This window comes from Rattus norvegicus, chromosome 3 (genome assembly GCF_021556685.1).
Source record: "Rattus norvegicus strain SHRSP/BbbUtx chromosome 3, alternate assembly SHRSP_T2T, whole genome shotgun sequence".
Lineage (NCBI taxonomy): Eukaryota > Metazoa > Chordata > Mammalia > Rodentia > Muridae > Rattus > Rattus norvegicus.
The window spans coordinates 41,994,615-42,019,926 of NC_141536.1; the positions used below are offsets into that span (position 1 = coordinate 41,994,615).

Below are 25,312 nucleotides of genomic sequence, written 5' to 3' on the forward strand. Positions count from 1 at the left end.
AACCTCAGAGATGAGGGGCTGCATGTGAAAGACAGGAAGTCAACAGATCGCAAAGAGAATAGGTTGCAGATGGAGGGGCGGAGCCTAGATTTAAACATGAAGCTTGAGCTAGTGAGACGGCTCAGCAGGTAAAGGCACCTTGCCACAGAGCCTGGAAATCTGAATTTAATCTCGGGACCCGCATGCGAAATGAGAAAACTGATTCCTGCGGGTTGTCCTTTGGCCATTGCCACTATGATATGGCACATACATGTATCTCCACATACATGTAAGAAAATAAACATACTAAAAATAAACGTGTGCTTATGAATCTCCCCCCAAGTGGACAGTCTCTAAGAAAATCCACTTACTTTGACTTTTGGTAAAGAAAAAAAATCTGTCCAAATTTTCTCAGTAAACCTAGACTCATAATGAAATCTGCATTCGGAGAGGGGGAGGGTTGCCAATCAGCAAAAAAAAAAAACAAAAGTTCTTGGTGTGAAAATAAAATATCTCATGGATATGTTAAATGGCAATTGAGTCATACCTGAGGCATAAGCAAAGAAGTGGAAAATAAGTCCACAAGGACAAGTATACAGGTGCCAAGGCAGGAAATACAGGTGACAAAGAGTAGACTCTGAAAGGTTTAATACAGCCACTGAGTTTTTCCAAAAATAGAAATGGAGACAATGAGGGAAGAATTATCTGAAGACATATTATCACAGAATCTAGAGCAGAGGAATGTCACAAGTCCTTGGAATGAGAGCAGTCTTTGTTCAAACAAGTTTAACTGCAAAGCTGGGTTCAGTGGTGCACGCTGTGACATCAGAACTCAGAGGCTGCAGCAGGAGGATTCCTGTGAGTTTGGGCTACATGGAGAAAGCTTCCCTCAAAAAAACCTGAAGTATCTGCAAACAGAAAGACTGGCCATGAGACATAGAGAAACTGCAGGACAGGAAAGTTCTTAAAAAAACAATTAGAGGGCTGGAGAGACGCTCAGCCTTTAAGAGCACTCCTTTTTTTCTTGCAGAGGACCTGGGTTCAATTCCAAGCACTCGAGTGGTGATTCACAGCCATCCATGACTCCAGTTTCAGGGAATCCAAAGCCCTTTTCTCAGTTCTCTGGGCACCAGGCACATACATGGCATTCACACATACATGCGGGCAAAATATTCATTCACGTAAAGAATAACACAAATTAAAAGCAAGTAGAGAAGACATTGAGGCCAACTTGTATTAATATCAAAGCCTATTTTTATGTAATCTAAAAGAAAAAAATATGTAGCAGTATAAAAAAAGTTTTAAGGAACAAAACGTTTCCTGACACCACTTTCGGGTAATATATCAGAAATCCCAGAACCACAGGAAGCAAGAATGAGCAGAAAACTGGTCTAAGTGGACACCTCAGAAGAATCAATAGCTTCAAAGCTTGTTGAACATAAATATTTACATACTATCACTTTCCTTTTACAGTGTGTGTGTGTGTGTGTGTGTGTGTGTGTGTGTGTGTGAAGAAAGTGTCATATATCCTTGAGCTAGAGTTACAGACAGTTGTGACCCACTATGTGATGGCTAAAAACCGAATTCCGGACTTATGTGAAAGCAGCAAGCAGTCTTAACCACTGAGCCATCTCTCCAGTCCTTAAAAAAAATGGATAATCTTATTTGTCAATTTGACAGCATTTAGAATCTCCTTGCTAACACTTGTTTAGGTGTGTCCATGAGGTTATTCCCAAAAAGGATTAATAGAAAGTAAAGGATCTACCTGAAATGTAGATCCCACTATCCCATGGGTTGATGCTCTGGGCTGAATGACTGCTGCTTGGTTTTATGCACCCCTCAATGATGGTCATGCACTCTGACCCTCTAGGACCATGAAACTAACTCCAACTAAATGCTGTCTTTTTAAGTTTCCTTGAACATGGTGATCTTCACAGCAATAGAAAATGACTAAGATATAACGTGACCAGCTGCCTGGTGTTCCTGATGCCGTGCCTTTTCCACCATGATGTTACCTTCATGCTTAGAGCTAAATGTAACTCTTTCTTCCTTAAGTTCTTGTCCTCTGGTATTCTATCACAAAACTCACTAATACATTTAGCAACATACTTTTGAATAATGCTAACTACAAGTCGATTATGATCACCAATACTAGAATAGACAAAGAAATTCTATTATATCCACACAGAAGAATGCTACGTAGCAATGAAAATGCACAGGTTTTTATATGTCTGTGTGTATTGAAAAAAATAAGAGGGAGATATTTAACAGGTTTTGCTCATAACTTTCATAAACACATAAATGCAAATTTTCAGGATATACAGATGTGTGGCAAAATCTAAATAAAATCAGGGAATGATAAATCATTAATATCAACATTAACCACTTAGCAAGGCAGAAAATTCCTCAAAAGTTTCTGAAAATGTCTGCTTTTCAAACTGTATATTCATAAGTTTTCATTTAATTGTTATCCATTATATCACCCATGTGAGTACGACAAATAATATTAGGAAATGAATTCTTTCAGTACGGTATACAAGACTCTAAGTCTGTTTCTCAAATAAACATGGAGTTGAGATAAGTAGACAAAAGACAAAAATGCTAACACTTTCCTTAAAGGAAAGAGTTAGACTCCTGGAAGAGGGAAAGAGATGCAGTAAAAAGACAACTAAGTAAAACAATTCTGTAAGAAAATAAAAAGTAATGGTGTCACCTCAAACAGCTCAGTTACTATGCTCAACTATGGAAGAAAATGAAGAGCAGTGATTGGGGTGAAGATGTAGAAGCACTGAATAGGGGATCCCTGCCCTTCCTCTCTCTAGCACTGTGTGTATGCCCGCCATATTGCTTACAATTCAATATTGCTTGTGAAGACAAGACAGATAACGACTGGATCTAAGGTGAGGGGGCTTATCTGATGAGGGAGATTAAGCTTCAGATAGTCTGAGATCAAGCATAAATTACCAGTTACAGTACAATTACCCACTGACTTTGCCCATGTCCTTCAGTTTCAACCTCCTTGCCCTGTGATGGCTCCATTCCACTGGTTCTGCTAAGAGGTAAGAGAGGAAACTATGTATTCCTTGTGCGGAACCCTGAAGAGCCAGGCTGCACCTCTCTTTCCTCTCTTTGCCAGATCTAGAGACGTGGATGTCAGGGAGCAGTGAGGATGGAGATGGAGCCACCTTGGTGAGGACATAAGTCCCAAACAATCACCCAAGCCAGAGAGGATTTCGGAGAAGCACTACACAATGTCCTGTGGTCTGAAACTGCCTGGGCCTCGGGGTTTGTGTCCTAGATACATACTACCAAAGAGAGTAAAATCCCCTAAAGACATAAAACAAAGGCACCCTGAATATATGGAACAGATTAAGCAACTGGGTTAAGAAAGAACTACCCATTCTCTGAAAATGCTCATTGATGCTGATCTGAACGATGAAATAGAAAAAAATAGATAAGAACATGGTTTACGGTGGTCTCCAGGAGATGAAGACGGCAAGGAGAGGAGGAGGGCGGAGAGAATGACTGGGGAGGAACATGGCAGAGAGGAGGAGGAAGGAAGAGAACATAGACTTACCTCACAGCTTTGCCACTGGTTTGGGAGATTTGGTCGGAGTTTCTGATCACAAACGACCTTCCTCATTTCCTCTATGGAAGGATCTGAAGGCACCATGTCATAATAAGGCAACTGGTACTCTTCAACAAGTCCTACAAGGAATTCGAAAATACATTTCCCTAAATATATAATCAGTAATGATGCATACATATTTCAAGCTAATACCACTGACTTCTGCCAGACACAGATAATAGCCTGGAAAAAAAATAGATAGAACCTCACTTTTGTTAAAATAATATATCTCTATAAAACAGAATTCACTTCAAATCACTGGGTTAAGTACTTATACAGAGTTATGACATTTACAATATAAAGTATGCTTTATAAGATGTAAAATTAATAAAGGTATCATGTGTGACAATAAAACTGCATAAATAATGTACACAATTTTATAATAAACAAAATTTAAAATTTATAATGAATAAATAAATAAATAAATATTTATTTATTTAATAATAATAAATGTTTATAATAAATAAAATTTAAAATAAAACAAATATTGCCCCCAATAGAAGCATTGTGACTTTTTAATTTCATAAATAGTCATTATACAGTAAAAGAAAGTACTCCTAATTTTCCTAATTGCGATATCTATGGCATAACATCAGTGTTCTGTATCTACCTAACAAAACAACTGTTTCAGTTTGGAATGTCCAGGTATCTGGTTCATCGGGTAAGTTACTACTGCCAAACTGCCAAACTGCCAAACCTGTGAAAATGATACACACACACACACACAAACACACACACACACGCACACACACACACACAAAGAGATAGACACATGCACATACACATAAGACACACACACATGCACATAAGTAGTCCTAAACCAAGCTCCATCCTACGAGTGTCTCGCTTACGAGGAAATATCTGTAAAGTGCTTCATACAAGCATTTACCTTTTCTCCACTGATGGCCGCAATTTCATTAGGCTGCAATAACAGGTGTCCCCTTACCAATGTCTAAGCTCTGTGGAGTAGTAGAGGGCAAGATGTAGCTACCACTCACACCCCTGCTCTCTTCAATCTGGCTCTGCTGTTTACATCACAGGAGAGAGAAGACAGAAAGCCTGGGGAACAGAAGGCTCACAGACCTGCTGCCTTGGCAAGACATTTAGCTTCTCTGGGATAAGAGTAAGGATACCAGCTGCCTCCAGGCTCCAATCAGATAGTTTTCAAGTGACTCAGAATAATCATATGGGCATCAGAATGATCAGAACTGTCACCCTTATCTAAGCAGAATTCAAAAGATAACCTCCACACACTCTCCCCAGGAGGTTCCTTTTTTGCCTCTGTAAAGAAATCGCTGAATGGAATTCTCCTAACCATTCAGAAACAATTCAGTCTACTGAGGAGAAAATAAAGAAAATCACATCTTGTACCCAGGGGTACAAGGGAAAGAGAACAAAGGGTAGTCCCAAAAGCTTACCTCCAACTGAACACCTTCGAGCTATTTCCCAGTAAACCAGCCCCACCGAATAGATGTCAGCTCGCTTGAAGGACTCAAAGATGTTGACGTTCATTGTATCATCAAGCATTTCGGGAGCCATATACCTTCAAAAATGTGCACATTGAGCGTGGGTCCAGTGAATCACAATTTTAATACATTTTGATACAAAACATAAATCAAGGTAGCACATCAATATCAAAGAAACAGCTCAGATTCCATAATAGGGTGAAATTAAAAAAAAACCACAGTTATTGACACAACCATCATTTTTTAAAACATTTTAAATAAAGCTAATGGTTATACAATTCCGCATTATGACAGGATCAAGAGCAGCCTAGCCCTTGGAAGGAATAAATTGGGAAGGTCAATGAGCAAAGCACCCAACAACAGAAATGGAGCGCTACACCTCAAGAATTTATCATCATGGAAAGTTCTCTTCTGACAAGCAGGGGTGTTCCCTCACCCCAGGGGCCTTGGATTGCCGATGCAAGGCTTTGCGGTATTCCACCGATATCTTATCAAAATGAAGACTCTTATTACATACTATGGGGCCAAGCATAGTATATCCTTCCTCGAACAAAGTTTAATGGAAGAAGTCTTAGACTCCCAGGACCTGACTGACCCATATAGAGTTGAGCATTTTTTTCCAGACTCTATACAATTTGGGTCCTTTCCAAAGGATTAGGTTCCTCCAAAGGAGAGCAACACCCGAACCTTGCCTGGGTGTCCCTGATGCAGGAATAGTGAGATAAAGGACCATATTAAGAAAAGACGATATGTCCGTTAGGACTGCTCATTCTGAACTTGCTTTCCTGGAGTGACTCTGCCTACTTGATAAGCCTACAGCCTTGCACTCACTGCCCTGAAATCTCAATTGGCTTAATCGCCAGCTCCACCTCCTTAGAAATTCTCTGTTCTCGGGCGCTTTAGTATGCCCAGGAAAATAATTTGATTGCTGTGATTTCAAGGCCAAGAGCTCTGGAATCATGAAAAAAGTACCGTGAGGCTTGGAACCCAAGTAAAGGACACAGAAGTAGACTAGCTGAGGAGCCATCTGCTGGTCAAACAAAGAAACACGCCAGACATGCTGTGACAGATGAGCCTGTCACAGCCACAGCTGTGTGTCTTCCTTTTACTTCGTGGTTCCCCCTAGTGCTATCATATTCTGTTTTTGAAAGTGGAAATTGTATTCAAATGCATATTACGGCAAAATACATTATTCTGTGCGACTAAGGGCAAGTCCAGCTATCAGTAAGATACAAATTGATATACAATATCTTTGGGTGTTAAGAGCATAGACAGTCACACAAATGGCTTTATTATTAATCACCCCTAATCTATCTATCCAATGCACTGGTTTTGTATGTGTTCTTTAAAACTCAAGCCTGTACAGCAAGCCCTGAATTTCAGTTCACTGATGATATGGAAGGGTGCTAGAGTTCTGAGGTGGTCTCTCTCTCTCTCTCTCTCTCTCTCTCTCTCTCTCTCTCTCTCTCTCTCTCTCTCTCCAGGAAAGACATCATAAAATGTGTCACCTTACAGCCAACTGTCTCTTCACCACTGCCCTACCCTAGACTCTGTGGCAAAATGGCTACTTCACCGGCGCAAAAAGTCAACCCTCTGTCTTTGTCATCCTGCCTTGTAGCCACTGGTGTCTCTATATCTCCAGAAAGACTTCTTACATTTTTTGGCCTAACGTTTTTCATATTTGGACGCATATCGCAAGCACTCAAGGTGCTTGCCCAACCATTTAAGCTTTAGTAGGCCACCAACAAAAGTCCTCTTACCTCTTGGTTCCCACTTTAGGATTCTGGGGTATATCTATAGTGTTCATGATAGAATCATGTTTCACAGCCAGCCCTAAGTCAGCTATGGCACAAGTGTCACACTTTTTGACTAAGATATTCTTTGACTTTATATCTCGGTGAGCAATAGCAGGCTTACCTATAAGGCATAAGAAAAGTGTATTAATTTTTCCCACTGGAGAAAATTATTTAGAAGACTTAGCTCGAATGTCACCTCTTCAGACACATCATCTCTGACTGTACACCCAAGTCCAGCAGATCTCCGAAGAGACAGCAGTCTCCTCTTCAAACTCCAAGCTAAGTGAGGGCAAACTCTTGCTTCATACTCAAGTAGTTCCGACATGAGAAGCGTAAGGTGATAGTTGGGTTGTGAACACTAATAACCAGATCATTCAATAAATGGCTTACAGTTACTTTGTGTGATTACAATAGGGCAAATGTTTGCTAACAAAACATTTATTCAAACTTTCACTGCACTGGAATAGCAATTCCCAAATGAGAACAGAAGGCCCATGGGGGTCCTTGAAACCACTGTACATCTGCCTATCAGGGTCACGCCACCATTTCTTCACTTACTTCAACCAAAACCATATATGGAGACAAAAGACAAATAGGATAAAGAGAATGTGTGAAATTTCAGACGATAAGCTAGATATTTAAAGTATTTTTAAATATGTAAAACAAAACTATTTTTATTACACTGCATTAAAAAACTGTTATAAAACATTCGGAAGCTGCTATTCGTGTTAATATTTAATTGGTTAATTACAGTGCCTTGAAGTAAACAATTTTTTAATTTCTCAATGAGAAGTTTTTTATATGGAAGTTATTAATAAATATAGCCTTCATTTACCTTAAAACTTTGGGGATTTCAATAATCTTTAAGAGTACAAAGAGGTCATGAACCTAGGGGCCTGTTTAAACTAATGACTTGAGAGTCAATTCCCTGAAGACTCAGAGAATGAGAAAGCAGGGGACATCATTTGCCCTTTACGTATGGTTTTCATACTTTTTATCTTTTTCATACAGTTCCAGCCTAGTATGGAACTCACCATGTAGCCCTGGATGACCTCAAAGTCACGGGCCATCTTCCTGCCCCATCTTCCCGCCCTCAGCTTCCTCTCCTGCTCACATTACCATTACCAGTTGCAATTTAATCAGCAAAAGCGAGCATTTATATCGCCTGCGATATATGACTACATTATGGCCTTGGCCACCAAAACAAGACCTCCGGGTGTGCAATCGAAGGGCGAGGATGGAGTCACTCAGGATGAAAACACATCAGGAATATCATGTGCAGTGCCGAGACTACGACAAAGTTGTTTGCATCATGACAAGCACCTCGCTTTTACGAAGGACTTCCATTGTTCTTCTGTACCTGATGAGAGTAACGAACTAAAACAAAGTCAATACAAAGAGACCGGCCTTCTGAAAGGCGATACGTACCTTGAGTGCCCACGATCTCCATGTGTAGGTGAGCCAGACCACTCGCTATTGAAAGCGCCAACTTGACCATTCCAGCCACGGTCACTATGTTTCTATTCAAATAGTCATATAAGGAGCCCTGCTCGTGATACTCTGACACAAGCCAAAGCTGAGTCCAGGTTCCATTATCTATGGAGAGAACATCATTTGTTGTTGTAAATGTGGAGGAAGGAAAGGAGTACTTTTAACTACTGTAGATGTGGGAGCTTCCATGGAAACAGGAAGTTGTGAGAGGTAGTTCCAACAAGTGAGTGACCCTTCCCCTGTTTGCTTTCATCAGTAGTGGCTGGTGACAATTACTGCTGTGCACGGCAACCTTCTGCGAGAGGCATCATGGGAGAAACTTCTAAGAGGCACCTTTGGCCTCAGGGCGGCCTTGCCCATTGCTATTAAGCTTTTAAGAAAGATTAAAGCACTAAAATCCAACAAATTTACGCCACAATTACTACCGTAAGAGTGCTGACATTCTAACAAGGCTGATGAAAATTGCCTCTAATAATAGGAAGTTGTGTACTCCAAACGGTTATATAGAGAGCCAAGATATTGCTAGAAAGATAACACACCCATTTGGACAAAAACTAACCCGCCATTTTTAAAACAGGCTGTTTCGCAGACTAGAAGTTAGTTTAGGGTTCCAACAGTTCGATGTAGCTTTCTAAACAGTGTCTGTATGGTATGGGCAACCCTGACCAGTCCTGAGGCTCAGATGAACTCTACGGTGAGCGTTTTGCTTAGATGCTGTCCTGCCAGGTGCTACATGCTCAGGAGCTGGAAGTTATCCAAAGATCTCGTTTCCACAACTAGGCAGTGAGAAATCTCCAAGACTTTCAGAAGCCAGTGTACTTTAAAACTCACTAACAACTTCCCACACATGAAACCCTCCCTCAGGCTCCCTACTGACACCCATTCCTAGGCATTCTCTCTCACACACACAACACAACAAGGGTTTAATCCTACACTGTACTATAACTTAAAACTGACTACTACATGAAGTAAAGAATTTGTAAAGGTGAAAGTGATATCAGAGACCATTTGGAATCTGTACAGAGTGGCTGACAAGTGAGGATGTGCCCAACAGAATCCAGTTCCATGGAAGGACACAAAAATGGGGCCTCTTTAGCATTAAACTAGTTTATCAAGATGAGCTGAGGAACGGTTACTGCTGCACTGATAAACGCTGAGGGGAACCTGACCAGGAAATAACTCAACTCCACATCAGCAGGATTTGGGAAACTGAGTCTTCAGTGGTGCAACAAAATATCTGGTTTTCAAAACACTGGGATACAGTGTTAAAGTACATGTCCTTAAGAAGTTGGAATGAGGGACTAGAGAGAGTTCAGCAGTTAAGAGCACCAGCTCCTCTTCCAGAGAACCCAGATTCAGTTCCCAGCATCCACATGGTGGCTCACAGTAAATTGTAACTGCAGTTCCGGGGGACCCAGTGTCTTCCTCTGCAGACATGCATGTAGACAAACTACCCAAATACATGAAATAATTTATTATTAATATTAGTAATATTAATTCTACTAACAGAAATCATGAAGAGTTTTCTGTCTCAGCTCAGTTCTCCTTCATTCTTCCAACAAATCCCAACTAGGAAACATAATTGTGATCAAAATGTGCAAAACTGATAAAGATCTCTTTTTCTAATTAATAATAAATATTAAAATTATTAATATTTTCATTCTTAAATTAGCAGTAATATTTTAATGTATTATATTTACATATAAATCATATATTACATAATATCTGACATATTATATAATATACTTTTACTACATTATTGATATTATTACTATTCATAATGAATATAAAATACCATGTTTCTATTAGACAAAAGCAGAGTTTTTTTAACTTTCCAGGAAATAGTAAATGTGCAAAATTCACATATAATTTAAACATAAATTTTGCTTTTTGATGAGAATGCAACTGTGGCTGCATCAAAGTTCTTCACTATATTAAAGTTTCAGTTTGAAACCTGACTGGGTTGAGTTTCCTCACTTCTGTCTGCATTTCCCTTTTGTGCACAGTAAAGTGAGGCAAAGCTTTGTAAGAAGTGGAAAGTAACAGAGGAGATCCACCAACTACATCCCTCCCTCTCTACCCCAGCACATATACAATATTTTGAGAGTACTGGCTTCAAATACCAGATAGGTGATGATCTGTTTTGCTCCAGGACGCTAAAACAGCTAACAATTGCTATCTGTCAGTGTTAAACTTCAAGTTCTGAGGCACGGTCAAACCAACAATAATAGCAAACCCCACTAACAACCTCTTAACTCATTCTCACACAGTCTAGGGGACACGTGCTGAGATCTGGACACCCGCAGCTAAAGCCTGTGACACAGAGGATAAACTCAGCTGACAAATCAGCCATTTAAACTCCAATAACATCCCACGGGCCAGCGTATTCAAATGCTCCTCCACGTTCCAAAATGCTCTCGAACCTTCCATGACCAGGGGTGACTAAAGACAGGACAAACTAGACTAGTACATTTTCCTAGGATCCGTTCCAGTGGCGGAAGGCTGGTTCCTGCCCAATACGAGTTATCTAATATTTTAAAAATAAGCCGGGCTACGTCATCGTGACTCTACACCAATCATAGGCTGCCGCACTTTATTGTTTGGTTATGTACATTTGCATGTGGGAAAGAAAAGAGGGTTTTTCTTAATAAAGAAGGTAGCATTGTATGTGTTTTCCTGAGACACTGGCGATGATGGCTCTGGCAAGCGACCCAACATCGTTGCTTGCCCGCCCTGGCGAATGGGACCTTACCTTTGTTGTCGGCCGCGATGAAACCGAGAATATTCTCATGTCTCAGCATTACCGTCTGATAAATTTCTGCCTCACGGAACCAAGATCTCTCATCTCTGGAGGAGAATATTTTCACAGCCACATCTTCTCCACACCATCTTCCGTGCCACACTTCCCCAAACCGACCTTTTCCTACGATTTCTTGAAGTACAATTGTCCTTGCGATGGTTCTTTGAACCAAAAGAGGCAGGCCTAGTCAAGGGAAAGGCAGACTGATCATTCAAACAGAAGTCACAAGGCCGGTTGCTGTTACCGGATAAGCAAACACTTAAACAAGTCTACTAAATTTGAAGTAATAAGCATCATTACAACAAACTGTAAGGCCAAGGCACGATCTATAAAATGTCCTAAATTATTAATTTCTCTTCTCTTAGTCTCAAATAAAAATTTTAAAACACGGTCTGCTGCTGCTGATTTCTAAGAATTGTGGCAAATCCTGCTAAATTTCTCACAGAGCCAGTCTGACTCAAGGGAAACCATAGGTAGCTAATACTTGAACTGCATGGCTCCTGGGACTACTGCAAAGGGAAAACCATTCTTTGCGATTTTTTTTTCCCAAAAGCAAATTAAAATGTGCATGTAGGAAATCAAATTCAATGACAGAGTAAGATAAGAATGCTACACCAAGAATATGTTTCTGACAAATAAACACAGAGGAAACATGCTCTTTGTTTTTTTTGTTGTGGTTGTTTTGAGAGGAGACAGGGTCTTACTGTGTATCCCTGGCTGACCTGGAAGTCACAATGCAGGGCAAACTGGCTTCAAACTCCCAGAGACCGGCTTGCCTCTGCCTCTCAAATGCTAGAAATAATGGTATATTATACCATGTCCAGACTGGTGACTGGTTGTATTTTTTAAAACAATAACTCTACTTCTAAAATTCTATTCCTTGGAATTAACAAATAATGTAGAGAATCTGTGCAAAAATTATAGAATACATTGTTATTTATACTAAAGAAAAAGAAAGCCTTTGAAATGTGAAGCAGTGTAAATGTGCAAGCATCTAGTCACTCCTGTGACTTCTGTGAGCTTTAGCACTGTTCTCTAGGAAATGAGACAACGTAAGAGTTAAGAGGGAAGTTTAGCAGCTAGCACTGTATCTGGCACGATACATGATCAATAATGGCTACCCTCTTAGTATTCCAGCACCCTCAGAATAGATCACACAAGATTAACACTGATAGTGCTGTGAGTAAAGCTATTCCGAGGACACCCGAAGCTCCTTTGCTATACTGTTAATTGAAAACAGTAGTAAATTGTATCTCTATGAGTTTGTAGCTCTTTAAACTACAGATAGAAAAGAAGCTGAAGCACGTGATGAAGTCAGAGTGAGTTATAATATTCCCTCTCCTTCTTTGCTGTATTTTCAATATAAAGTCCATGAGAAGGTTTTGCCATTCCTATAGTTGTATCTCAAATAGTTAAAGAGGCCACAGCGTGTAACTGTGTGCTAGAGAATCAGTTTGGTAATTGTCATTGTCCTCAGGTGGCTGGAGAAAACAATGCCCATGTGGCTCCTCCGGGCATTGTCCCCTGCTCCAAGAATGAGCTAGTGTTTACACAGATGTTCTCCTCTCCAGTAGAACCACCCACGATAGGCTCAGACTATAAATTCACTGGTATGAGCCTCAACAATTAGTCACCAGGCCCCACAGTCCAAAAGTTCTTTGGGGACCATCTGGTTCAGCCTCATCATCTATCGATGAGAAAATTGGAGCCTGACAGTAATCAGACATAAAGAGAGTCTGCTGCTGCAGGAGGCTGGCCCAGAATGCTTTGTCCCCCAGAGAAAACAGACCTGTGCTCCTCTCTGTGGGAAGGGAGACATCCAATGATAAATAGCCAAGGTTATCTTTGTAGACTTCACTCAATGTGTTTGGCACAACGTGATACTAACAATTAAGCCAAATCTCAGAGTCATCCCTTTCCGCATCGTCACTGACAGAGGACCCAGTGAAGTTTGCACGCTGAAGCTGATGCAGCACCCAATTGGTCGACAAAGAAGAATGTGTGAGGGGGTCAGTGGGGTGAGCAGGGTGAGACAGGAGAGAGAAAGCTGCCTCACCAACATCCAAGGCTAATAACAAAATGAATCTCTGTTGGCTTTGTGCTATACACCTCCGGGCTGCATTTGAACAGAAACTTTGTCTCTTGCTATGAGTTCATTTTAATCTTTTCACAGGGGATTATAGAAAGCTGATGTCTGGCTCGTGTCACCGTCTGTCAGAATGCTATACAGTAAAACAAAGAAGCAGGCTCCCCACTTCCTTAAAAGCCGCCTGAGACAAAGCTCACTCTCAAGCAGAGTCCAATAAAATGTCGTTTATTCTCACTTTGTAGGCTCTCCGTCTCTTTGAAATTTGTCCCTGACCTGGTCATGGATAAGCTTCGTAATCAGGGTTTTTCAATATCTGACAAAGCTGCCTCCGATCCAAGGTCGCCAACCAATTGAGAAAGGCAGAGAAGAAGAAGGTTGGTCCAGTCTCCTCCCCACAGGCAAGCTATTGTGGCAGAAGCGTTGCTGAAGGTAAACGTCAAAGGCGTGTGCTTTTAGCTAGGGTCACAGCCAAACAAATGTGACTGGACAATATGCCTACATTCTAATATGTTCTAATTTGTCTTTAAGGAAATGTATCCATGAGCAGAGCCTGGTGATGCCAATCTACAGATTGAAGTTAGGGACATCTTGTTGCTACCCTGTGCCACACACATACAGTAGATAGATAGATAGATAGATAGATAGATAGATAGATAGATAGATAGATAGATAGATAGATAAATAGATAGACAGATAGATATAGATAGATAGATAGACAGACAGACAGACATAGCGAGCCTAGGGATTCTGGGGACACAGCTCAGAAAAAGAACACTTGTCCAGCATGTGATATGTGCAGTTCTGGATTCAATCTTCAATGCAAAAACAAAAACAAAAACAAAAAAGAAATGATGTGGGCTTGGTCATGCTTTCTCCTTCCTTTCATAAAATGTCTGAGAACAATCTCAAAGGGAACAGTTCAGAAGCCAACAAATTCATATCCATGCCTGAAACACACTTTTAAAAAACATTCAAAAACTTAACATGTTTTTTATTTTTATTGTTAAATATATAATGCACACAAATATATAAACACGACCTGATGACTGCACTTGGTATGTCTGAACTTGGGGTCCCCATGTAATTTGGAAATCATAAGATTCCCCCCCCCACACACATTAACATGTTTATTGGTGTTGTCCATGTTCTGGCCTTGTTTGGGCAGCCAAGTAGTTAAGATCTCACAGGTGAAATTCTCCTCCAATTCCAGGAGCCCAATCTCACAGAAGACTTCCTGCTTCTCTGACTCTCACAATCTTTCCACTCCATCTTCTATGATGGTCCCTGAGCCTCAGGTATAGAAGTTATGTTGTAAGCATATGCTCTGGGACCAGGTACCCCATGATCAGTTGTTGTATGAAATTTGAACAGTTATGGTTCTCTGTAATGGTCTCCATAGGCTGAAGAAAAAAAAATCACCTTCCTACAGTAATCTACACTAATCTGGGTCGGGGCCACTTGTTGAAATTTTGTATTTTTGTGTTCAACTCATGACTCTTTCCAATAAAAAAATATTAATTGCATGTATTTATTTGTATTATTTATATGCATGAGGACAATATAAATGTATATTCAAAGAACAACCAATGAGGAGTAGCTCTCTCCTTCTACCATGTGGCCCCCTGGAAACAAACTCAAGTCTTCAGGCTTGGTGGAAAGCACCTTTAGTCAGTGAGCCATCTTGCTAGCTCGTTACTCCTTTCTTAAATGACACACCTAGTTGTCTGCTTTTTAATTTGTGTCATCTTACTTGGAAAAGAAATCTTTTGTCAGATTCAATAAAGAGTAGAAAAATAAACAAACACCATGACTAAAGGCAGCTTGCAGGTAGAAAGAGTAAATTTATTTGGCTTATACTTCTAGATTAGAGTCTGTCTTGAAGGAAGTCAGGGTAGGAACCTGGAGGCAGGAACTGTGGAGAAATATTGCTTGCTGGATGACTCCCTGGTCTCTTCTCTTTTTTTGAATAATTATGTATTTTATGTATACATAATTATTCAAAAAAATAATTCAGACACAACCGAAGAGGGCATCAGATCCCATTACAGATGGTTCTGAGCCACCATGTGGTTGCTGGGATTTGAACTCAGGACTTCTAGAAGAGCTTTCAGTGCTCTTATCCTCTGAGCCTTCTTTCCAGCCCAGCCACCCCCAGCCTTTTCGAATCTAGCTTCCTTATATGATCCAATAACATCTGCCCAGGGATGGTACTATCTGTAGTGGGCTGTGCCCTCCTACATCAATTCGTAATCAAGACAAATAATATCCCCACAGAAAGAGCCACAGGCTAACCTGACCTAGGCAACTTTTCAACTGAGGATTTTCCTTTTAGATAGCCCTTAGTTGTGTCAAGTTGATAATAAAAACTAACCAGGACACTACCTAACATCACCAAGTGACGGAAGAAGATTTTGTGGGAGTTAAGTAGAACATTGTTCAGTCCTTTGAACGTCATAAAGAAATGTGTCTGTCAGGTGGTGGTGGCACACTCCTTTATTCCCAGGAGGCAGAAGTAGGTGGATCTCTTGAGTTCAAGACCACCCTTATTCACTGAATTAGTTCCTGGAAAGCCAGAGCTACACAGAGAAACTGAGTCTCAAAAAACAAAGAGAAAAAGAAAAGAAGAAATATTCTTCTAGAAATTAAGAATAAATCAGACTTCTTTGTGCCTAGATGTTGCCAATACTCAAAAAAATGGGGGTAGAGTAGGTCTCACCATATAATGTCTAAAGAAGCAGAGCTTAATTATTGAGGAATACTGCTTTTAAGATAAAAAGGTAAGCCTGCTATACGATGATATAATTTGGATTCCAACTTTATATGCTTTGTAATTCCAGGACTTTCTCTCTTGGTTTTCTCTTTAAAATATCTCACTTGATGTTATAATGATGGCCTCGACCATTAGAGTCCTTGGGTCAGCAAAATGTTGTTCCTTTCAGACACATCCTGAGTGCTTCCTGGTGATATGGGTGCCTGTATGGATGTGATGTGGTTCCCTTCCTGACACTATAAGAGTGTCTGCCTGGCTGCTGCTCACACCCACCAGTAAGAGAGGTCCTCTACACTATGGGTTTGGTTTGGTTTGGTTTGGTTTGGTTTGGTTTGGTTTGGTTTGGTTTGGTTTGGTTTCCTTTCATTTTTTTTTTCAAGGCAAGGATTTGCTACATAGCCCAGGTTGGTCTCTAACTCAGGGGGCTTTTGCTGTAGTCTCCCTAGTACCTACATTATAGACAGGTACCACTGTCCCTGGCTGGGATAAAGACAATAATGATTGTTCTACAGCAAGGAGAGTTGTAAAGGGCTTATGGAGTGGCTAGGCTGGGTGTATTCTGGTCATATTTCTACAAAACCAAGGGCTAAGAATTTCTAGAAATTCAAATGGGAAGAGAGGAACCCCTATTACTTCAGAGAAATCCTGCTCTGTTCTTACACTCCCAAATGTTTTTGTCCTGTTTTTAAAAAGGTGAGATATTTGTAAAAGATATCAGGACAGTTTTCCTTACCCAACATCTCCCCCCCCTTCTTTTTAAAATGGGATTTTAAATTTTTTTCACGTAGTATATTTTGACCATGTTTCCCCTCCCCCACCTCCTCCCCAGTCAACTCTATGTCCTTCCCCTCCACTCCCCCACATCTCTATCTTTCTATGCCTGTGATGTGTGTGCATGTATGGTGTGTGTATGCCTCTCTCTCCCCCCCTCCCCCACCCCCCAAAAGAGTAAGGCAAGGTGTAATGTAGTAAACAGGCTAAAAAAGAAACTAAAATAAAATTAAATTTGGGAAAAAGCAAGATGACGGGGGATTTCATGGAGAGACAACTAACCTAAAGGTCTTTTGAAAAGCTATACAGAAGCCTACTACTCTAGACTATCCCCATGTCATCCTTCAAGCAATTTCTATTCATGGCATCATTTACTCTGTCCCCTCATTGAGCACTTAAATTGATGAGTTCACGTTGGAAACTTTTATCAAAACCATTGTTCGTTTAGTTTTATACAAGAGTTTGCTTACAGAAAACATACACGTACCAGATCCTGAGCCCGAGGCAGTGGCATCATAAATCAGATCTTTGAGGGTTTTTCCAGCATTGACAAGGCTGTACTCTGCCAGTGGTTCCTCCACATTGTGTCTCTTGGTCTTCCTGTATGTGCACTGGCGGTCCTGGCAGGCCCATATCGTTAGCATGGCTGCGATGGACAGGAGGCAAACAGGTACAGTGATAACAACCGTCAGCTCTGTGGGGCCAAGTCTAGGGGCATCTGGAGATGCTGCCGTTTAAAAAGAAAGATGAAGGAAACCATAAATCGACCCATGAAAAATGTTTTTGACATTTTCTTTTTTTAAAAACATATTTTTCCTGTCTATATATTGTTAGAATTTGTTTACGGTGATTCTTGGAGAGTTTCATAGTAATTCTAAACCACAGATTATTTTATTTTATTCTAGAGACAGGGTCTCATGTAGCCCAGGTTAACCCAAAACTATGTAAACAAAGATGGCCTTGAACTTCCTGCTTCCAATTCACCAGTACTGGGATTATAGGCATGTGCCACAAAGCATAATGATATATGATAATGATATATGCATATGAATATTTTGTAATAAAATCCATTTATTACTTTATGTGAAAGTTGAATAAAATGGTTTAAAAGTACTAACATTAAAACATGTTTTGGGAGTCTAGGTGCTGTCACCAATATGATATTGGTGACTACAGTAGAATGTGTAGCCACAAACGTGTGGATTTAAATTCATTGGCAGAGACCGCAATGCAAGCCACAATAAGACCAAAGTGTGAGCTGGCTGCTGCTATGACAATGGCTGTGGAAGGCAGAGGTAAAATTATAGAAGCAACAGCTGGGAAAATGTGAGACATCGTCCAAAAATACTTGATAGTTTTATTTTTCTCTCTTTCTCCTTGTTACTCAACAGTTCTGTCCTTACAGCAAACCCATCTATCCATTCATTCATTTCACAAATAAACCATGGGCTCTTGGAATACGACGCTATTAGTCTGGGTGCTAGAAATCTAGGAGTGACGAGGCCAGGCCTGACGCTCCGCGCATGCGCACTCTCATCGATACAGACAACGAGGGCTACAGAGCAGGAACAGAAGATGGGATGAGTGTTCTGAGGGTGAATCAGCAGGAAGATCATCATGAGAGCAAAATGTCACTTTGGATTGAGTGGACCTAAAAAGGCCCTCAGGAGAAGTGTCCCAGAGACAACGACACAAAGAAAGAAAGAATGGCAGGCAGAGAAGCTTGGTGTCAGCATGGGAAGTGGGGAGCCAGTGCAAGGGACTCATTTATTTTCATTGCTACTTCATAACTACAATTTTGCTACATTGTGAATCATAATGTAAATATCTGTGCTTTCTGATGGTCTTAGGCAGCCCCCGTGAAAGGGTCATTTGACCCCCAAGGGGTATTATACACATAAGGGATTATTTGGAAACATGTCCTAGAGGGCAGGAAATGGGGCGGGGTGGGAAGGACAAGGGGAGGATGGGATCAGGGAATTAAAGGGAAACCTTGTGTAGTGTGTTACAGGCTAAGAGAAGAAATAGGAGTTTCATTTCAGGCGGAAGCGGATGTGAGGTTTTGAGATATGTTTGAAGTTTTATTTGAGTGGCCACTGTGTCAACAGACACTGGAGCAGGAAGAATGACATTGGAAAACAGCCAGAAGCCCAGGTCAATAAGCCTGGTAGAAAGCGATGGTCTCAGCACACAACCCTACCTAAAAGTACTCTCAGGAAGCTGGGAACAGAGCCACACGCCTACAATCCCAGAGACGAGATTGAGAACTCAAGATCAGCCTTGACCACATGATTCAATCCTCTCAAATTTAAAATAAATAAATAAATAAAACTTGTGGAGAGTTTTAAAGAATTTCTTCCCAGTCTCAACTCGCTTCCTGGAAACACACTGCGCTTCAATCCCTGGCTAAGATAACCACATAGTACTCATTGTCTCGTTCTTGTATTATCTGACTTTCTCTGAGGACCATGAACTTTGTGACAGGTGGAAACTGCCTTTGGTGTTCCTAACTGAATCCCCAGTGTTTACAACAGTGCCTGGCTCCCTGCAGGCCACCAGGAAAGAGTTCTTAACTGTTGGATCCCTGAAGACTTGTTTTTTTCCTGATAAGTATGTGGTCTCTCCTTTAGAAATGTCAATGTGATGACTGAAACCAAACAAAAAGAAGAGGGGAAGAAGGCCTAATGCAATGGTTCTCCTCCTGTAGGTCACAACCCCTTTGAGGGTCAAATGACCTTTTCAAAGGGGTCACCTAAGCCCATCTGAAAGCACAGATATTTACATTACAATTCATTGCCGCAGCAAAATTACAGTTACGGAGTAGCGACAAAATAATTTTATGGTTGGGGTTGGGCACAACTGTGTTAAAGGGTCCCAGCATTGGGAATATTGAGAACCACTGGCTTAGTGGGCCAAGCACTCACTCACCTCACAAGTGTAAGGACCAGAGTTCTGATCTCCAGAACCCATGTGGAAGCCAAGAGTGCATGGAGGCCTGTGTAATCCCAGCATGGAGAGACTTAGACGGGATCCTCCGAGCAGGCTGCCTAACTAGATTAGCCAAATAGCCAAGGTCTGAGTTCAGCAAGACATGCTGCCTCAATGTATAAAGTGGGGATCCATCAGAGAAAACACATGATACCTCTGGCTTCATAAACACACACACACACACACACACACACACACACACACACACACAGAGAGAGAGAGAGAGAGAGAGAGAGAGAGAGAGAGAGAGAGAATTGTGTTCCTTGCCATCCTTTTAATGGAACATTAAGCTTGAGATTTTTTCTTCTAAACTTACAAACACAGTGATATATGAAAAGTTCATGATGACAGACACTTTATGAATTTAAGTTAATTTTCCCTTCAAGTTGGTGTGTTGCTTGCCTCCTTTTGACTCCCTGAAGGCTGCCAGTGCACCAATTTAATTCTCTAGTCATGTCTTCTCTCCAGGAGTTCTGATTTCTGCTGTTTTGTTTCTGTTTTAAACTTTTATTTTTGTCTGTTTATATGTATGTGTTTGTCCCTGTTTGTCTGTACTTGTACCATATGCAAGTAGGTGCTTACGAGGCCAGAAAAGGATATAGGAACTCCTGGAATTGGAGGTAGAGACAGTCATGAACTAAATGCAGGTCCTTTGCAAAAACATTATCCACTCTTAACCCCTGATGGAGCCATCTCTCCGCCCCATGATTTGTTTTTAAAATGCTTTGAGATGTGTTTGTCAAACTGTTACAACAGAGTTTACGCGATTTGAGTTCTCAAACATCCCAAACTTCCTGGAGAAAGGAAAGTCCTGCTCTTTTGTGGGTTACTTCCTTTTTATCCTGAACCTTAGGATAACCACACCGTCCACATACAAGGCTCACTGCAGACTGGCTAAGAGAGGCTCAGTAACAGCCACTGAGGGCACAGCTCCTTCCTGTACTATAGAGTTCAAATAAGTGACTGACAACCAGCTTCCTGAATCATGCTACCCTTGTGCTGTCAAAACTAGACAAATGAGTGCATTAATGAGACTTGCATTTTGTTCAGGCTATGGCAAAACTATATGTGAAACCTTTACAAGCAATTAGGTTTGGAAGGAAAGATATCAACCTCCTCGCTGGTGGGCTCCTAGGTGTTTTGCCACAGTTCCAGCAAGCTGCTGGGAGCTGTCAATGAATAAAAGGCTCTGAGGCTCAGTCCAGACTCTTGTGCTTCCACACATGAACTGGCCACCCCATGTCAGTGTCTCTCAGGACTCCTTCGGGATCATTAGGTTGCTGTGCAGGGAAATGGAGAGAGCTTGGCCTGGAGTATTCTTCAAAGGGTGCTAAAAAAGTGTTCTCTGACAACTAGGCTTCAGAGATCCTTAACCGAGTCCTTGTGACTCTTGAAACTTGCTATTGTAAAAGAACATAACCACCTATTCTACAATGATCATTCTATTATTCTGTATCCTCACGGAGGATCGTAGGTGTTTGCAGAAGCCACCGAGTGCATTCATCTTCTGAATTAAGGTTTTGGTTTTTTTTAAATACCCATCTCCACGCGATCACATTGTTTACCTTTGGCTCTGTCATCAGAGGCATTCATATAGCTACATTTAATTTCGATATTTCCTATTAGGAGCTACCAACATAAACATCAGCCTTTAAAAGCTATTGATCGGCTCCATTTTGGTAAAGCTCTGTTAAGCAGAGCTCGGCTCATCACTATGGCAACTAATAGAGACAAAAGGTCAGCGAACTTGAAACCGGAGTCACCTGCCATGGCGCCAGCAACTGCTCTCAGAGATGTTTACCATAGATGGTTGTTTCTCCCTCTGTGAACAGATCTACTGATACGAGTTAGTAGGGGACAAAAAAAAAAGAAAAAAGAAAAAAGAAAAGATTACTCAGCTAGAAACAGGCTAGCAACACCAACCAGAAAGAACTCGTTAAACGCTGAGCAATTCTAAAAGTAAACGTTTGTAAAACCTTGCCTTAAACTAAATGTTCCCTGTAATCCTAATTGGAAAGAGAAAAAAAAGAGTCTACCCACAACCAATGAGTTGGGAGAGAAGACAACGGTAGAAGACAGCTTTGACACAAATACAACTTTTGGAAGAATAATGAGTTCACAGGAGAACTTATTATTTGACAATTGCTAGTGAACATGATTCTTTGGTACCTGTGGGGGTGCACTGAGCCTGAGGCCACAAGTGACAGCCCACAAGTGACTCTGGGGAACACTGCATCACTAAGTCAAAGTACTTCCTTCCTAAGCCAGTCAAAGGAAAGAGAATGGAAATGCAAAAGTGCTAGGCCAGGTGTGTGAAAAGCCAGCTCACAAGCATCTCTCCAGGGCTTTGAAATCCTCTGTGGAACTGGGAAATCAAATACAAGTTTCCTGTGGTATTTATGGGGAGTAATTTAAAATTCACACTCAAGTCCCTTATATAAAATGGAATAGGACTTTTGCATAACCCACACACCACTCCTCCATGCGCTTCAACTTGTCTCTAGATTACTTCTAAAAACTAATACAATGTAAATGCTATGTCATGGTCACACTGTATAAAGAATAATATTAAAGAAAGAGTCTGTAGAGATGTGTTTCCCCCCTAAATACTGTCGGTGTGCAGTTGACTGAATCTGAGGAGGCAGAACTCACAGATGTGAAGGGCTAGATGGATGAACAAGGTAGAGAAAAGGGAAAAACGGAAGGGCAAAAAGAGAGGAAGGAAGGAAGAGAGGTAGTGAAGAAGGAAAAAAGGAAAGAAGGGAGGCAGAGGGAAAGAAAGGGAGGGAGGGAGGAAGGGAGGGAGGGAGGGAAGAAGGGAGGGAGGGAGGGAGGGAGGAAGGGAGGGAAGAAGGGAGGGAGGGAGGAAGGGAGGGAGGGAGGAAGGGAGGGAGGAAAGGAGGGAGGAAGGGGGAGCTTTAACTTGTGAATTTGTACTTTCCCTCAATGCCTAGTTGAGCTGGTGGTGAAAGTAACCAGGACCTGTAGCAGACAGAGCTCAGATCCGTCACCCTATCCCTGGACAGTTGCTCACTTCGGCTCCCTCCCACCACTTCCCATTTCTTGCTTTGGGAAGCAAACTCCACAAGTTGCAAAAAAATAGAGGAGACAACATGGATGTGATTCTCATGTTTTCTCAACCCCTGCTAACCTCTTATCTTTTGTCAAAGGGACAAAAAGTTATTGGTGTCCATTCGATCTCTATGGCCCCAGCTTACCGATTTTACATTTCCTTGGTAAGTATTGAGGTTGGTTGGTGAGTTGCTATAGGATATTGGTTAGGACTAAGTAGAATTATGGTTAAGTGAGTTATGGTTAAAAGCGTCTGATCAAGTATTTCAAAAACTGCACATTGCTATTCCAATTGTTGGCTTAGCATGACTAAAATGAAGATATTCAATGAGGCAATATAGAGAAATGCCGGGAGACTACATAGATTAAAGAGCTATGCACTAGCTAAATGGCTATCTGAAAGGTAATTCAGGCAAACCAACAAGCGTACCCCAGAGGGCATCCTACAGTGCTTTCCACAAAACTCAAGGTGTGCGCTTCCTTGCCCAACATTATGGTAACAAGTGGTTACAGGAAATTAAAAGGGTCCAAAATACCCCTAAAGAGACCCAGGTCAATCACCCTTTATTAAGGGCCCCTTTCATTATGCCCAGTTGCAAGGAGCGAGAGGACTAGTCACAATACTAGACTTCTGCCCGACCTCACAGGGATCATGTACTCTTGGCTGCAGAGAGATCCCCACCTCCCCACTCCCTACCTCCTGCTTGTGTCAGTCCACTCCTTCTTCCCAACGGTGGCCATGAGAAGATTCAGGAGGAATAAGCCAGACTCAGTCATTTGGCCAGATTTCTCCGTAATGCTTCACCGCGCACAGCAGCAAATTCTCTTCCTTATTAAGACACTGCTAGTCATGTTTTCAACGCGCTGTGATCAACAGGCACGTCACGTACTGAACCACAAGTCTACTAAGCCTCTGCAGGGACAAGCCTAAGTATTGCTACCTTTGAACTGAAACCGTGAGCTCTTTAAACAAGTTTCATTGCTCTGGTGCTCTATGTAGAAAAAGGTCTTTTTATATATGCTATTATCATCTGGCCAAATACCGTGATTTTTTTTTTTGGTAGGCAGGTGGCATCACACAAAAAAATATTTCCTGGCCAGCTTTACGCGGTGCTTCTGGTTTGGGGAGGAGTGTGTACAGAAAACCAAAAGGCTGCAAACTTTTCACCTGTGCTTTTATGTTTTAAGGAAGTAAGAACACTGAGCTGAAGAGTATTATTGTTGGTATTCTGTCTAAGCTCCACCCCCACAGCTACCTGGGAACAGCCAGCTATGCTCCGCCCCACAGTTGCCTGGCAACAGCCAGCTGTGTCTGACTCATTATAAAAGGGGCTGCTTGCCCTCTCTTACTTCTCTCTTACTCTTTGTTCTTCGCTGCTCTTGCCCCTTTCCCCATTACCCCCTCCACGTGCCCATGGCCGGCCGCCTTTCCGCTCTTCTACTCTTCTCTCATTAAACCTCTCCACGTGGAACCATGGTGGCTGGGTGTGTTCTGTCCGGGCACGGGCCAAGATTCGATACCCTAACAATAATAATAATTGACCTAAGAGCATTTAAAAACATAAATAAAACCTTCACGCAAGGAGAGGGAAGATTCATAGACTGTTGGAAGACGGAGAAAGAAATGCTCAAAGTTTGAAAGTGTTTCTTGCTATTCCAGAGAGCCAACATTCATGATGGGGAGTGGTCAGAGCTCCCAACACCTAAGACTCCAGATCCAGGGCATTCAGTGATCTTGATCTTCTGATCTTGATGGGTACCCACTTACATATGATATACAATCACACAAGCACGCACAGAAATATACAAAAACTTTTGATCGTTAAAAACATAAAGTTTTCACAATTCCTTTTCCTTTATTTCAGGGCAGCAAAGTAGTCTTTTGTTTCTACAATCAAGACATATGTCAGCGGTGTGTGTTTATGAGGACATTAGATGCCAGTTATTCAAAATATAGTCTAACCTATCTTCCAGCAGAAAGAGTCCTTTCTGTTAGGACAATAAAAGTCCCCCTAGCTCACAGCAGACAGCCTTGCTCTGGGAAATGTTCACAAACAGATGACAAAGGAAAAGCGATGTCTTTGTCCCAGTGCCTTCCCTGGCATAAGCTCTAATGTATTCCACAAGGCAGCTTGCCCACTTGAAAAAGATTAATAAACACATTTTGACCTCGTTCAAGGTCCCATCGTAGTCACCAAAACAGATTAGAGTGAGACGTAAAGGTATTTACATGCACAGAGCCTCACGCAGTATAGAATACTCAGTTTAAAGTTGGTTATAAATTTTATGTTCAATCTCCCATTGGCATCCTTATGGAGAAGCGTTCCTCATTTAAATCACCGTGCTTGTTTCTGGAAGCTAGAAATGTTTCTTCTGTTCAATTTTCAAAACACAAGTTTGATTTCTTGGAATGTTAAGAGTTAATTGAACTTAGAAAGAAATTAGAAATAGCACCTTTCACT

The 25,312-nt window shown here is 41.3% G+C and overlaps 1 protein-coding gene across 3 annotated transcripts in view; it reads right to left on the minus strand.

Annotated features, from left to right (window-relative positions):
- The window catches only part of Acvr1c (activin A receptor type 1C), a 76,844-nt gene that overhangs the window by 8,104 nt on the left and 43,428 nt on the right, over nucleotides 1–25,312 (minus strand). For 2 of the 3 annotated variants that reach the window (XM_087648212.1, NM_139090.2), the window contains 6 exons: nucleotides 17,278–17,517; nucleotides 11,113–11,343; nucleotides 8,298–8,465; nucleotides 6,834–6,990; nucleotides 5,026–5,150; nucleotides 3,557–3,687 (listed from right to left, as the gene is read on the minus strand). In XM_087648212.1, coding sequence (XP_087504338.1) covers nucleotides 3,557–3,687; nucleotides 5,026–5,150; nucleotides 6,834–6,990; nucleotides 8,298–8,465; nucleotides 11,113–11,343; nucleotides 17,278–17,517 — 1,052 coding nt within the window. The remainder of the gene's footprint in view (nucleotides 1–3,556; nucleotides 3,688–5,025; nucleotides 5,151–6,833; nucleotides 6,991–8,297; nucleotides 8,466–11,112; nucleotides 11,344–17,277; nucleotides 17,518–25,312) is intronic. The other variant, XM_087648204.1, reaches the window with a different exon arrangement.